This window comes from Monodelphis domestica, chromosome 1, assembly GCF_027887165.1.
Source record: "Monodelphis domestica isolate mMonDom1 chromosome 1, mMonDom1.pri, whole genome shotgun sequence".
Classification (NCBI taxonomy): Eukaryota; Metazoa; Chordata; class Mammalia; order Didelphimorphia; family Didelphidae; genus Monodelphis; species Monodelphis domestica.
The window spans coordinates 295,971,841-295,986,700 of record NC_077227.1 but is presented as its reverse complement, the minus strand read 5'-3'; the positions used below and the strand labels follow the sequence as shown (position 1 = coordinate 295,986,700).

Below are 14,860 nucleotides of genomic sequence, written 5' to 3'. Positions count from 1 at the left end.
ATTTTTCAGTATTTTGCCACCACAAAGAGTACAGCTATAAGTATTTTTGTACATGTATTTTTCCCTCTTATCTCTTTGGGGTACAAACCTAGCAGTGATATGGCTGGATCAAAGGGTAGGAAGTCATTTAAAACCCTTTGGGCATAATTCCAAATTTAGGTTCTGTTTTTTTGGAGGTTAGGGTGCCTTCTTAAACTTCAGTCCTTTCTTTATGCTGCCCTTAGCTTTTTTTCTAGGTTTCTGCCAGTTTTAGTTCTTCCAAGATGTCATGATGGCATGATAGGGGTAGGAGCTCTGAGAGTCACCTCCCACTGCTGATTCAATTAACTCTTGAAATGCTAATTGCTTAATGTCTTTCCTCTGACTTGGGTGTAAGTTTTCTGTCTCTGTGTACTTAGTCTAATTGGGCACAGTTGATTGTTCTGTCTTGGAGCTCTGCCCTAAGCCTTGCACAAAAAGGGCCAGACTTTCTTTGGGCCTACCAACTACCCCAAACTAGGATCTATATCCTAGCCACAGGCCAAAACTGAGACTCCTGACTTCACTCAGGGCCCACGCAGATCAGTTCACTTCAGTACAGACTACCCTGGGCTTGTACTTGGGACTTCACCACAGGCTTAGAATTTCAAGGGGTGTTGGTTGGTTGGACCTCTATTCTGCCCAGGCAGGGTCCCAGTGTCTGAATGTTTCCTTAGGCTTATATTCTGAACCTGGGACAACAGATGTGGGGTGTGGCTGTGTGGCTTACTCTTGGCTTGCTCTTCACTTCTTGCTACAGCCTCCTGCTGACTCTGCCCTACTGCCCTACTGCCCAAGATGTTCTCTGCTTACATTTTGGAATTTTCTTTTCTTGAAAGTTGTTTCACTCTGTCTCCTTGTTGGTTCTTTCACTTCTATATTCATTTTGTGGTGTTATTTGATATTTGTTGGAGAGAATTCTCAAGGTGACTCTGAGCTTCTCTGCTTTACTCTGCCATCTTCACTCTGTCTCCAGAAGGCTCTGCCACCAGAACCTTCACTTTTCAACTGGGTATCTTTTTATATGAATAAAGATTCATATATCTATACACTAACACATACATTTAGAAATATATATGCACACATATACAATATATTTATAAAAATCAACTATCCCATAGGATTGTTGTGAGTCAAAAGAGATAATATTTATAATAAAATTTAAATAATTAAAATAATTTTAAAATGTTCCCTATTATTATTTTTGTAATTCCTATGTGTACCACATTCTATTACTCTTATGAGTAAAAGTTTTATTATTATCTAAATCTTCTTTAAAAAAAAAAAAACTTTTTTCTTCCAACTTGGAATCAATATTGGGTATTGGTTCTAGAGCAGAAGAGCATTAAGGGCTAAGCAAGGGAGGGTAAGTGACTTGTCCAGAGTCACACAGCTAGGAAGTATCTGAGGCCATATTTGACCCTAGGACCATCTTTAGGTCTGGTTCTCAATCCACTGAGCCACCTAGTTGAACCCCTCCCTCCACCAAGCTTCATTTGACTGCTTAGGAAGCATGTATTGTGTAGTACTTCCATAATACAACAGAATTCCCTTTATTCAAACAATGTAACTAGTTCCTCCATATAGTTACTGATTTAGTCGTTTTCATACTTTTAAAAATATACTGTCTCCTTGAAGTTCTGCGAACAACATATACTAGTCATGATTCAGGGTAGTCTCCTTCTACTTTAGATCTGAAATTGGAAGGAAATAAAACACTCATGATCCATCTACCAGTTTTAAAAGTAAACTTACTTAGCCATAGTAAGAGAAAGGAAATTCAGAGCAAGAAGTGGGGTTCATCCTGAATAAAGCGTTGTTTGAATTGAAAACATTTTCACAGCATTATTCATGCTGCTTTCTGTTTTTATAAGCCTGAAAAATTAATACAAATGGTTGGACTAATTCTCTATTGTATTGCTGAAAATTTTATATAGCAGGTTTTTCTAGTATTCTCTGCTTTAAAGCAACTAGTATAATATAAAAATAAACAGATGAAGGAGATCTCAGATTTCAGTGTATATTGTGGAAAGTACATAGAAACAACTCCTGGTTGATGGTGAAGTCCCAATACTCCTAATAATAAATGACCACTTATTAAAGTTGGCTTACTTTAAAGGACCAAACTTGATTGGATATGCTGAGTGCCTATGTTTCATCATACTTTGTTCTGCTAGCCAGACTCATTTCTATAAGGAAGTTTGTGGGTGTGATCTATTTAAGATAAGTTATGGATGAGTAAATTGAAGAAAACCTGCAACAGAGGCAATGGATGAAGATTTGCAGAAGCTGTCAATCAAGAAGCATCTGGAACAGAACGTGACTGGGAGAAGACTGTTGAAGGGAGGCATCCAAACTGTTGGATCTCTCTCTCTTTCTCCTGAAACAGGAAAGAGTAAGGACTGAGAAGATCCTCTTCTTACTGATTTCTCTATTTTGTATCAGAAAGTAACTCCAAGATCCTCAACCCTGTTAGCCACATCCCTGATTCAAGACTCTAAAATATTATTCTCAATTTAGGATTATTTTAAGATCAGGGAAACCCTAAACCCTCTCTCCCATTCAAGTTTTTTTTCCTCCCCTTTTCCTTAAATAAACCCCTTGTTCCAACCATTCAAGGAGTGAGTTATCTATTAGATATATAAGGAAACTTACTCAGAACTGACTTCCAGTTGTCACTAACTGAAGAGACTAACTGAAGTGGGAGGGAGAAGGGAGCAGTGGGAGAAAGGGAGGAGGGTGGCAGATCTGATTCCTCATTACCATAATCCTTAAAGAATAACCACCTAATACAAAGTGCTATTGTATTTTTAATAATATCTTTTCTCTGCTATAATTGTTCAATGAGCTATGTGCTCCATATAGAACTATGAGGTTCTCTCTTACAGTATTTAAATATCGAATTCTTCTCCATTTCTTGTCTTTATCCCCAAATCAAGTTAGGTGGGTACTTTTGCCCATACCATCATCCCATATTCTTCTTTCTCTTTATCCAAAAAATGCCAAATAAAGTTGGGTAGTGGAAGAGGAAATTTTGATTAAGATACTCTCATTATTACAGACAAATTTAAGAAGTTTGATTTAGTTTGCTTAATATTTATTTTATGTGATTACAAATGCTGTGTTTTCTCTCTTTGCAGAGTCAGCTCTCTCAGGCTCTGAATGGATTATCAGATAGAGCCAAAGAAGCAAAAGAATTCCTAGTGCAGCTGCGAAATATGGTTCAGCAAATTCAGGTATGACTAGATATTAAAGTCAATTCCTAAAATCTTCATAAGTGATCAAGCTACAGGCAGAATTTGACCATTACATGTTGCTTATTGTTTAAGCCTCCTTTCCTTCTTCATCTAGTCATTCACTTCTATACATGTACACCATTATAATCATTATTCACACACACGTATCAATTAATGCTTAAAAAATAGTCTTTCCTTCTATCTTGGAATTGATTAAATATAGATTCAAAGAGAGAAGAACAGTTATGGTTAGGCAGTTGGAGTTAAATGACCTGCTCAGGATCAGTCAGCTAGGAAGTGTCTGAGGCCAGTTTTGAACCTAGGTCCTTCTAGTTCCATGCAGGGTGTTCCATTCTGTGGGCTACCTAGCAGCCCTGTATTACTTTATGCTTTAAAAAGCCCGTACTTCATATAACAAATACAACAGGTAGTAGGTATTCTGCTTTTCAGACATGGAAACCAAAGTTGTAAACAAAGTTGTAAAAAAAAAAGTAAGATACTTTTGCTGATTCAAAGGATTATCTCCCATTCAAGTAGTTCTCCATTCTCAGTCCTAATGCTGGGGGAAAAAAAGGTAAATATAACAAACAATCCAGGACTATTTCCTTGGGAGGTATTAATGCAATGATTTGTCATAGCTTCTTAAATTAGGTTCCAAAATGTCTTGAATAGTTATTCTTTATTTGACATTAGATTTTTTCTGTTATTTTAATGATAATGTCTTTTCTTTGCATCCAATGAAGTACATATTTTTTTTTCCTTTAGAGTAGTAATTTCTTCTCTATTCTCTCAGTCAAGAATCTCTTGGTTAGCTTATTGCCAAGATAATCACAATAATTCAAGTTAATAATCTCTTAATATTTTAGAACTCATGAATTTATCAGTTTATGTTTTAGCTATATATTGTATGAAATGCTAATGATTCTCTCTGTCTCTTCTGTCTTGTCTCCTCCCCTCTCTCTCTGATTGTCTATCTCTCCCTCCCTCCCTTTCTCCCCTCTCTCTCTCACACACACAAATAAAGTAGAAATAGTTCATCTCCTAAATTTGTTATCTTGGTTTAACCAATCTGTACACAGAATTATCTTTTTATATCATAAATGATTGAGAGTATGCTACAGACTATTTCCTAGCTTTTCTATTTATGTTGGGACTCTCACTTCCCCTAGTAAAATTACAGATATAGATTCTATTTTTTCTAGTACACAAAAAACTAAATTAATATTCAGTTCTTGCTGTTCCCCAGATAAAACATTCAATTCCCTCTACTTTGCCTCCCTTCAGAAACCTTTCTTTTTGTTCTAAAAATAAAAGAATTAGTAATAGCTTTAACCCATAGAGAATCCACACCCTTACATTGTTCTGTCCTGGATATAGATGCCACCTAAAATATATTTTATCACAAAATGTGGCTCATGAAAAATTGACACAATAAATTAATAGGAAATGTTATTAAAACAATTATTATATTTCATAGTGTACACATTTTTATGGAACAGTATGCACATAGTGAATTGCAATATTTATAACCTGATTAATATGTTACCCACCACTTGAGGATGAAAGAGTAAGGTCCTTCCTTTTAAAAAATTATTTATTTTAAAATAATTTCCTTTGGTTACATGATTCATGGTCTTTCCCAACTCCCTTCTTTCCCTCCTCCCAGAAATGACAAGCAATTCCACTGGGTTATACACGTATTCTCACTTGATACCTATTTCCATATTATTCATTTTCATAAAACTCTTTAAAAACCAAAACCCCAAATAATACATCCATATAAACAAGTGATAAATCATTTGTTTTCTTCTGTATTTCTACTCCCACAGTTCTTTCTCTTGATGTGTATAGCATTCTTTCTCATAAGTCCCTCAGAATTGTCCTGGCAATGCTACTAGTAGCAAAGTCAATTACATTTGATCATCTAACAGTTTTTCAGTTTCTGTATACAAAATTCTCATGGTTCTGCTCATTTTACTCTGCATCAGTAAATGAAGGTCTTTCCAGTTCATCATTTCTTATAGCATAATAGTATTCCATCACCATTATGTACAACAATTTGTCCAGCCAATCAAGGGACATCCCCTTGTTTTCCATTTTTATTGCCACCACAAAGAATGCAGCTATGAATATTTTTGTACAAACGTTTTTTGTTATCTTTTGGGGGTACAAACCTAGTAGTGGTATTGCTGGATCAAAATGCATGTAGTCTTTTAAAGTCTTTTGGGCATAATTCCAAATTGCCTTCTAGAATGTTTGGATGAATCCCCTCCAACATATATTATTTTCCTTTATTGTCATATTGGTCAGTCTGCTAGTTGTAAAGTGGTGCCTAGGAGTTGTTTTTATTTGCATTTCTCTAATCAGGAGGGATTTAGAACACTTTTTCAGGTGTTTATTGATAGTTTTGCTTTCTTCATCTAATAATGGCTTGATTTCTTATACATTTCACTTAGTTCCTTATACATTTGAGAAATTAGACATTCATCAGAGATTTTTATTGTAAAAATTTTCCCCCAGTTTGTTGCTTCCCTTCTAATTTCATTTACATTGGTTTTGTTTGCAACTTTTAATTTTGATATAAACAAAATTATTCATATTACATCTTATAATGACATCTATCTCTTGCTTGGTCTTAAATTCTTTCCTTTCCCATAGATTGCAGGTATACTATTCTTTGTAGTGAGGTCCTTCCTACAGATTGATTCTGGCCTCATGTGGAAGGGATTCAGGCTGAGGGCAATGTGATCCCAAAGAAAGGATAACTGGCTCTTCTCTCACATTCTTTTAAGGCACTCAAATCAGAGTAGAACTCTGGGGAAATCTCTTAAAAAGGTTTGACTCATGTCCAAGCCCTACAGAATAAAAGGTTAAGAGAGTCCCTTCTAGAAAGATATTATTTGTAGTGTAGTTAAATTATAGAATAGTAATTTATTTCTTTTAAGCTATTTCTAATGAATGAAAAAATATGAAAAATCAATGTTTTTTTTGACAAATACCTAAAATATGATAATCTATTAGTCCTATTATATTCCTTTTTTTAAAACAATATTTTATTTGGTCATTTCAAAACATTATGCATTGGAGACAAAGATCATTTTCTTTTCCTCCCCACCCCCCATAACCGACGCCCGAATCCACTGGGTTTCACTTGTGTTCTTGATTCGAACCCATTTCCATGTTGTTGGTATTTGCATTAGAGTGTTCATTTAGAGTCTCTCCTCAGACACGTTCCCTCAACCCCTGTAGTCAAGCAGTTGCCTTTCCTCAGTGTTTTTACTCCCACAGTTTGTCCTCTGCTTGTGGACAGTGTTTTTTCTCCTAGATCCCTGAAGATTGTTCAGGGACATTGCACTGACACTAATGGAGAATTCCATTACGTTCGATTGTACCACAGTGTATCAGTCTCTGTGTACAATGTTTTCCTGGTTCTGCTCCTTTCACTCTGCATTACTTCCTGGAGGTTGTTCCACTCTCCATGGAATTCCTCCACTTTATCATTCCTTTTAGCAAAATAGTATTCTATCACCAACATATACCACAATTTGTTCAGCCATTCTCCAATTGAAGGGCATCACCTCATTTTCCAACTTTTGGCCACCACAAAGAGTGCTGCTATCAATATTCTTGTACAAGTCTTTTTTCCTTATTATCTCTTTGGGGTACAAACCCAGCAGTGCTATAGCTGGATCAAAGGGCAGACAGTCTATTATCACCCTTTGGGCATAGTTCCAAATTGCCCTCCAGAATGGCTGGATCAATTCACAACTCCACCAGCAATGAATTAGTGTCCCTACTTTGCCACATCCCCTCCAGCATTCATTACTTTCCATAGCTGTCATGTTAGCCAATCTGCTAGGTGTGAGGTGATACCTCAGAGTTGTTTTGATTTGCATCTCTCTGATTATAAGAGATGTAGAGCACTTTTTCATGTGCTTATTAATAGTTTTGATTTCTTTGGCTGAGAGCTGCCTGTTCATTTCCCTTGCCCATTTGTCAATTGGAGAATGGCTTGATTTTTTGTACAATTGATTTAGTTCATTGTAAATTTGAGTAATTAAACCTTTGTCAGAGGTTGTTATGAAGATTGTTTCCCAATTTGTTGCTACCCTTCTGATTTTGGTTACATTGGTTTTGTTTGTACAAAAACTTTTTAATTTGATGTATTCCAGATTATTTATTTTGCATTTTGTAACTCTTTCTAATTCTTGCTTGGTTTTGAAGTCTTTCCCTTCCCAAAGGTCTGACATGTATACTATTCTTTGTTCGCCTAATTTTCTTATAGTTTCCTTCTTTATGTTCAAGTCATTCACCCATTTTGAATTTATCTTGGTGTAGGGTGTGAGGTGTTGATCTAAACCTAATCTTTCCCACACTGTCCTCCAATTTTCCCGGCAGTTTTTATGAAATAGTGGATTTTTGTCCCAAAAGCTGGGATCTTTGGGTTTGTCATATATTGTCTTGCTGAGGTTGCTTGCCCCCAGTCTATTCCACTGATCCTCCTTTCTGTCTCTTAGCCAGTACCAAATTGTTTTGGTGACCACTGCTTTATAATATAGTCTGAGATCTGGGACTGCAAGACCCCCTTCCTTTGTATTTTTTTTTTTCATTATTTCCCTGGATATCCTTGATCTTTTGTTCTTCAAATGAAATTTGTTATGGTTTTTTCTAAATCAGTAAAAAAAATATTTTGGAAGTTCCATGGGTATGGCACTAAATGGTTAGATGAGTTTGGGTAGGATGGTCATTTTTATTATATTGGCTCATCCTACCCATGAGCAGTTAATGTTCTTCCAATTGTTCAAGTCTAGTTTTAGTTGTGTGGAAAGTGTTTTGTAGTTGTGTTCATATAGTTCCTGTGTTTGTCTCAGGAGATAGATTCCTAAGTATTTTATTTTGTCTAAGGTAATTTTGAATGGGATTCCTCTTTCTAGTTCTTGCTGCTGAGCTGTGTTGGAATTATATAGAAATGCTGATGACTTATGTGGGTTTATTTTGTATCCTGCAACTTTGCTAAAGTGTAGGAGGATAGAATTTTAGGAGGTAAAGGAAAAAGGAATCAGCCTAAACCACTCACCAAGGTCACTCAGGGAAGATGCCTCACCTAATACATGCTACAGAGTTTCTCTAAGTTACCTCACCAGTAAGGCACAACCGCCAAACTGCCAAGACACCCAGCATGCTTCCACGAGTTACACCAGCCAAAGAGAGAGCCATGTCTCCACAAGAGAGAGCCTGGAGAGAGGAAGTGACATGAACTATATAGACAATTCTTTACATCACTTCCTGCGTCTCACATGTACCAATGGTAGCTTAAGCTTGTCTTGGGACAGCCCAGGGGGTCTGTCAGTAGTTTCTTATTTGTCACTTTCTAGCACATGTCTGTCATAGGCCATCCTCTTCAACACTTAATTCTTAAGTAGGGGTATATACATTCCTGGTTGCTAGGATTTTAAAAACTAATCAGGGTGGAGAAAATCGTGGAGAAAAATCTAAAATTCATAATTCCCCCTGATGATGATTGGGAGACTAGTATCCCCAGTTGATCACGAAACATAATCATCCTGCACCTCTAAATTCTTTTAACTGCAGTTGCATACAAAATTTCTTACTTCTAAGAGGAAACTACAATAGTTAGAGAGAAGAGGGAAATAGAAGAGAGAAAGACAGCAAAACCAATGTTTGCTGGGCGCATTGACAAAAACCAATTAGGGGATAGTCCCCTTTTGGCATAAGAGTATAAATTCAAATAAATGTTCAATCAACCTTCAGTCCAATTAACCACACCAAAAGTTCATTCTGGATCTTCTTGATGTAGTGTAGGTTTTTCAGGCATCTTCCTGCAAACAGTTCATTCTCTAGATTTAGGAGTTAGCAAGCTTCTTTCCTTGAAGATCTTTCTCAAACAAAAATTTTAAATCTTGGATTTTTTATTAAAATACAATCCCCTCTCCCCCCCGAAGTGGGTGTTGAGAAACACCTATTTCAGCTCAGGCTGCGTGGTTGAGTTATGGGTATGTGTGAGTCAATTATCAAAAGAAGAGAAAAAAAAACACAACCAAAATATCAAGAAAAAAATGGAAGAAAGTTAAACTTTTGGGAGAAAGAAAAAAATTTCAAAATCAGAATCAAAATATTAAAATTAGTGTATATAACATTTTGAGTAAACAAGAATAAATTAATAATAAGCCCTTGTATTAGGGTCTATAAATTTCTAACAGGCCCTTGTATTAGGGTCCAACTAAAGTAATTTCTATCCCACAACTCTGTAGGACAGAATGCAGGAATATTTTACTTATTCATTTGCAACCAAGACTACAGGAAGTTGCCATACTATAAGAGAGAAAAAGGACCAGATTTTTATTTTGATAGGGAAATGTTGTTCCCTGGTTTGATTGAAATTGGGAGGGTAGAGGAAGCTCTGGGTGATATTCTTTTTGGGTGAATACATGGAAAATTTTTGGCTCTGAAAAGGAAGAATCCTAACATCAGCCCACAGACAGTCTGGAATAGTGGGAGGAAGAGGCTATGTGTCTCCATTTTTAAAGATTGTGTATGAGCTCAACAGTGTCATATAGATTGCTGAACTGAATCCAGACATTTAGTCCTCATGGTAAAGGAGACAATATGACTCCAACTGTATGACCTGAATACATTATTGTGAACTTTTGTCAGGCCAAGATATCCCTCCCCACATCTCAAACTCCATTTACACTATTCAACAAAATACCAGGAATTTGTTCATATTTTTAAAAGGTGAGGATCTAAGTTTACTACATTCCTTTGCAACTCAATGTTACCTACATATTCTGATATATAATAGTTTTTTAAAATTTAAATATATGTTCCTAGTTTTAAGTGACTAATTTTTATTTAGAAGATTTCTCCATGATTACACAGTTCATGATTCCCTGCCCCCCCCCCCAATTTTTCCTGCCCCCTCCCAAAGCTGACAAGCAATTCCACTGGGTTATACATGTATCATTGTTCAAAAACTCTTTCCATGTTATTCATATTTTCAGTAGAGTGATCTTTTAACATCAAAACCCTAATTTAACATCAAATCCCTATTGAACTATGTGATCAATCATATGTTTTTCTTCTGTGTTTCTGCTCCCAAAGTTCTTCCTCTGGATGTGGATAGTGTTCTTTCTCATAAGGTCCTCTTGTTTTTCCTGGGTCATTGCATTGCTGCTGGTAGAAAAGACAATTACATTCAATTGTGCCATAATGTATCAGTCCCTGTGTAAAATGCTCTCCCGGTTCTGCTTCTTTCATTCTCCATCAATTCCTGGAAGTCTTTCCAATTCACATGTAAATTCTCCAGTTCATTATTCCTTTCAGCACAATAATATTCCAAAGTGACTACTTTAAAAAAAAACAAAGTTAAGAAGGACAAATTATATGATGGTATATATGGGAATAATATATGAGAGTTCATGAAAGAAAAAATGAACTAATGTTTTCAAATTTTCACTCTGAGTTAAAAACTTTTATATGACATTTAGGCATCATGGAAAAATAATATCTTAGGACATGTGTATCACTGTCTTTTCACATTTCACATATGATTTTTGCATAATTATAATTTATTAATATGGAAATGAAAACCAATTGAATTATTAACTGTCCACTGATTTTCAATATGAATTGAAATTAATTTAAATATCAGTAGAGATCCAGATATGGACTGGCTATCTATGATTTTATTATTTGAGTTAACACCCAGGCAACTAAACTCCTTTGTCCAGTGCAACTTTTCACCTTCCCAATTTAGACTCAGAGGATTGTGTAAAGCACAAAGAGGTTAAACTATTTGCTTGGGATCTTTTGACCAGCTATAAATCTCAATAGAATTACCATTTTTACATTTTAACTATAATATCTAATCTTGAAGCATGAAGTTATCCTCTCTTTATCCTTATTTTCCCTGAATCTAATAATAGCTTCATTTTTCACAAGGTAAAGTGGATGGTGAAATAATAGGATACACTGAGGTGTATGGAAACCCTCAATGTCCTTCAGTGAAGTAAGGCCAATGGCCTTACCTACTGGGACCAGTGCACAACCAGGCCTCCAAACAGAGTTGGTATAAAGGTAACAGCTTTATTAATAATACAACAAAAGGATTAGGAAGGGAGGATTAAGAAACAGGTTTTCCCTAACACTATGAATTCTCAATTCCTTCTCCCTCTACATTTCCTGTAAGGGAAAGCTTCTGTTTTTCTTGACTCTCCCTAAGCCCTTTCCTGTCTCTTAACTAATTTCCCCAATCCCTCTCCATCTCTATATGACTCTAATTAATCCTCCTTATTGATTTCACAACATGTAATAGTTCTTTAAGATGACCAAGGAATGAACTCTTCCTGAGTGAATTCAACCCACCTGCGCCAGACCGTGAGCTTGGCCTCAGTCTCACACCAACAGTAACTCTTGATTAGATCAGGCTTGATATTATAAAAGATCTTTGATGTCTCTCTTATAGTGAGGAAAGGCACTTCCCAGAAAGTCCAAAAGTTTTCCTTCAACTTCACTGTAGATTTGATAACAGCAGGATCAGCAGAGCCCAGCTAGCTACCTCCTCTCCTCTCAGATCCAGGGATTAGATAACCAGCCCCTTCAGTTGGTCTGTGCCACTTCAAATATACTCTCCGGACTCTAGAATTTCTGGTTATTAGGTTCCTAGCATGAGACTCGATCAACCTCTGCAAAACCATTTCTCTCTCTGACACTTCCACCCTAACAATGGAGATTTGGATTTGGAGTTGTTTTACATTTTAATCCCTCTCCTTACATGTACTGTGTGATCACGAACAAATCCTTGAAATTTTTCTGAGACTAGGTTTCTTTCTCTATGAAATGGGAAAGGGCAGTTTTATCAAATATGGAAACATATGAAGATTTTTGTTTAAAGACAAACAACTTCCTCTCAGTTTCCTAGCTCTCCATGTCTTTGTGGAAAGTATCTAGACTTCTCTACTTCTTATTTATGTATATTTCAATAGATACAAGATTTCCCCCCTGATATTTTATTCCTTTTCAAACCAGTATCCGCATTATGAACCACAAATCTGGAGGTCATTACTTGGAGTACAATTTCATAGCAAGGAAGAACATTTGCGATTATTTACTTTTTCCTTGCTGACACTTTCTAATGTCCAAAATTAGTTTCCTTTATAGTATCCATTTTCCATTTTTGATTCATGAATAAATATCCCAACATTTTATTATTGGTAGTGTTGTTGATTAATTATCTCAATTCACTAAACTGACTTTAGTGGAAGTTTTTATCCTGACTGAAAGATCTTAAACAAAAGAACATCACTCTTTGGTCACACACACACTCAAATATATTTTTGCATATATATTATATACACACACACATACCTAAATGAGTTATATTTGGAGTTGTTATTTCATTCCTTTCAGAGGGGATTTTGACAATGTAGGAACCAGGGAAGCATAATTTCCATCAAATCCCTTGGACTTTCAATGAAATAATAGAATCTTATATTTATGATGCATTTTTTTCTACAGGAAAATAGTGTTGAGTTTGAAGCCTGCCTGGTGGCCCAGTGTGATGCTCTCATTGATGCTCTCAACAGAAGAAAAGCTCAGCTGCTTTCCCGAGTCAACAAGGAACATGAACACAAGCTAAAGGTAAGTTCTAAGCACTGAGAAAAGAAAGAAAAACAGTTGTGTTCCAGAATCCACTGGTGAGATATTTTATGACTATTTACAACACACCTCAACTCTGAGAGAGGAATGTAGGACACCTTCTGGTTTCCATACATAATAAATTTAAAAATAAGCATACATATGATTGATATTCAGATTGGACAAAAAAATAAAGATTTTCTCAATTCCAAGAAAAGTGTGATACTTGCTATAAATATATGTATATACAATTAGGGAGCTGATGATTTTGCCTCATTTTCATATTATACAGTAGTATTAATAATAGATAAAGTAAAAGAAAAGAATTTCCTCAGTGAGCTTGAGTTCATCCAGAAGGAGAATTAAAATTCCAAAATTTTTTCACTTATCTCAAGACTCTTTTCTCCAGTGTGAACATGAAGCTTTTCAAAAAATGCAACTAAATCTTGTATCCCTTTCTATATGACAAGGCAGTATTTTTTTCATGACAAATTTGCCTATGTATTTTTCGGCATTGTAATCTGGTCACTGTGAGAGTTCAATGGGATTTCTAGATTGGATGCTGTGTTATGAACATGATACCCAAGATCTGAGTAGATCACCAAAATCCTCAAACTGATTTAAAAATGCTATCATTCCACCTTGGGCTCTTCCAATGAGCTTTTTTTCACATTTTATACAATAGAGTGACAGATGACATCTTCAGCAGAAATTTCAAGTAATCTGTGGGGGAAGAGAGAAAAGAATTGTATACTTCAAAATTCCAAAAGAAATGTGAAAGAAAGAAGCTAGGTTTTCTCATAATCACAGATGGTCAAGGGTGTTTGGTTCAAAACAACAACCCTCAGTGTTTCCAAAGTTGCTTATAATTTTTCCCCTCCCAAAAATTTTATATGTTTTACATTTGCTCTAATCACCTACAGAAATAATTTTAATGTTAGTTTTCTAACAGTTTATCCTTATTATACAAATTGTTTCCCTTTCACCTCTCTCCTCTCCCCTACTTGAAGTGGCAAGCGATCTGATATGAGTTGAACATATACTATCAAGGAATAGATATTTCCATATTCTTCATTTTGTGAAAGAAGAAAATTATAGGAAATTACTTATGAAGGAAATGGAATGAAAATAGTATGCTCCAATTTGTTATCATGTTTTATCAGTTTATTTTGTGACAGTGGATGGAATTAGTTCTTTGAAATAATTATTTGGTAGATCTGACACTGAGAAAGTATTAATTCAGGTAAAAATAATATTTTGATTATATTGGCTTGGCCTACCATGGAGTAATTAATAATTTTCAATAATTTTCAGTTGTTTAGACCTAACTTTATTTGTGTGAAATACTTTGTAATTTTGTTTATGGAGTTCCTGAGTTTGACTTGGCAGATAGAACACAGGGATTCTAGATAGTGTGCAGATATTTTAAATGGAATTACTCCTGTTTTTGGAATTTGTTGGTAGTATATAGAAATGCTGGTGATTTGTGTTGGTTTATTTTGTTTCCTACAACTTCTGATTACTATCTCCTCTAATTTACTTTCCCTTTTATATATCCCTTTCCTTCTCAACTTCTCCCCCTCACCCACTTACTATAGGGTATGAGAGGTTTCTATGACCAAATGAATGTGGATGTTAATCCTTCTTTAAACAATTTCCTTTTTTTTATTTGAATAAGTTTATTTTGTCAATTTAGAACATTATTCCTTGGTTTCCAAAATCACATTTTTTCCCTCCCTCCTCTCCATCCACTCTTCCCGCAGCCAAGGTGCAATTTCATTGGGTATTACTTGTGTCCTTGCTCATAATCTATTTCCATGTTGTTGTTTACACTAGGATGTTTATTTAGAGTCTACATCCCCAACCATATCCCTTCGACTCATGTATTCAAGCAGTTGTTTTTTTTTTCGGTGTCCTTACTCCCACAGTGTTTCCTCTGGATGTGGATA

At 35.5% G+C, this 14,860-nt stretch overlaps 1 protein-coding gene across 1 annotated transcript in view; it reads left to right on the top strand.

Annotated features, from left to right (window-relative positions):
- Positions 1-14,860, top strand: part of TRIM9 (tripartite motif containing 9) — a 240,804-nt gene that overhangs the window by 39,538 nt on the left and 186,406 nt on the right. Inside the window, exons 2-3 of the mRNA XM_007473218.3 lie at positions 3,159-3,254; positions 12,792-12,914. Coding sequence (XP_007473280.1) covers positions 3,159-3,254; positions 12,792-12,914 — 219 coding nt within the window. The remainder of the gene's footprint in view (positions 1-3,158; positions 3,255-12,791; positions 12,915-14,860) is intronic.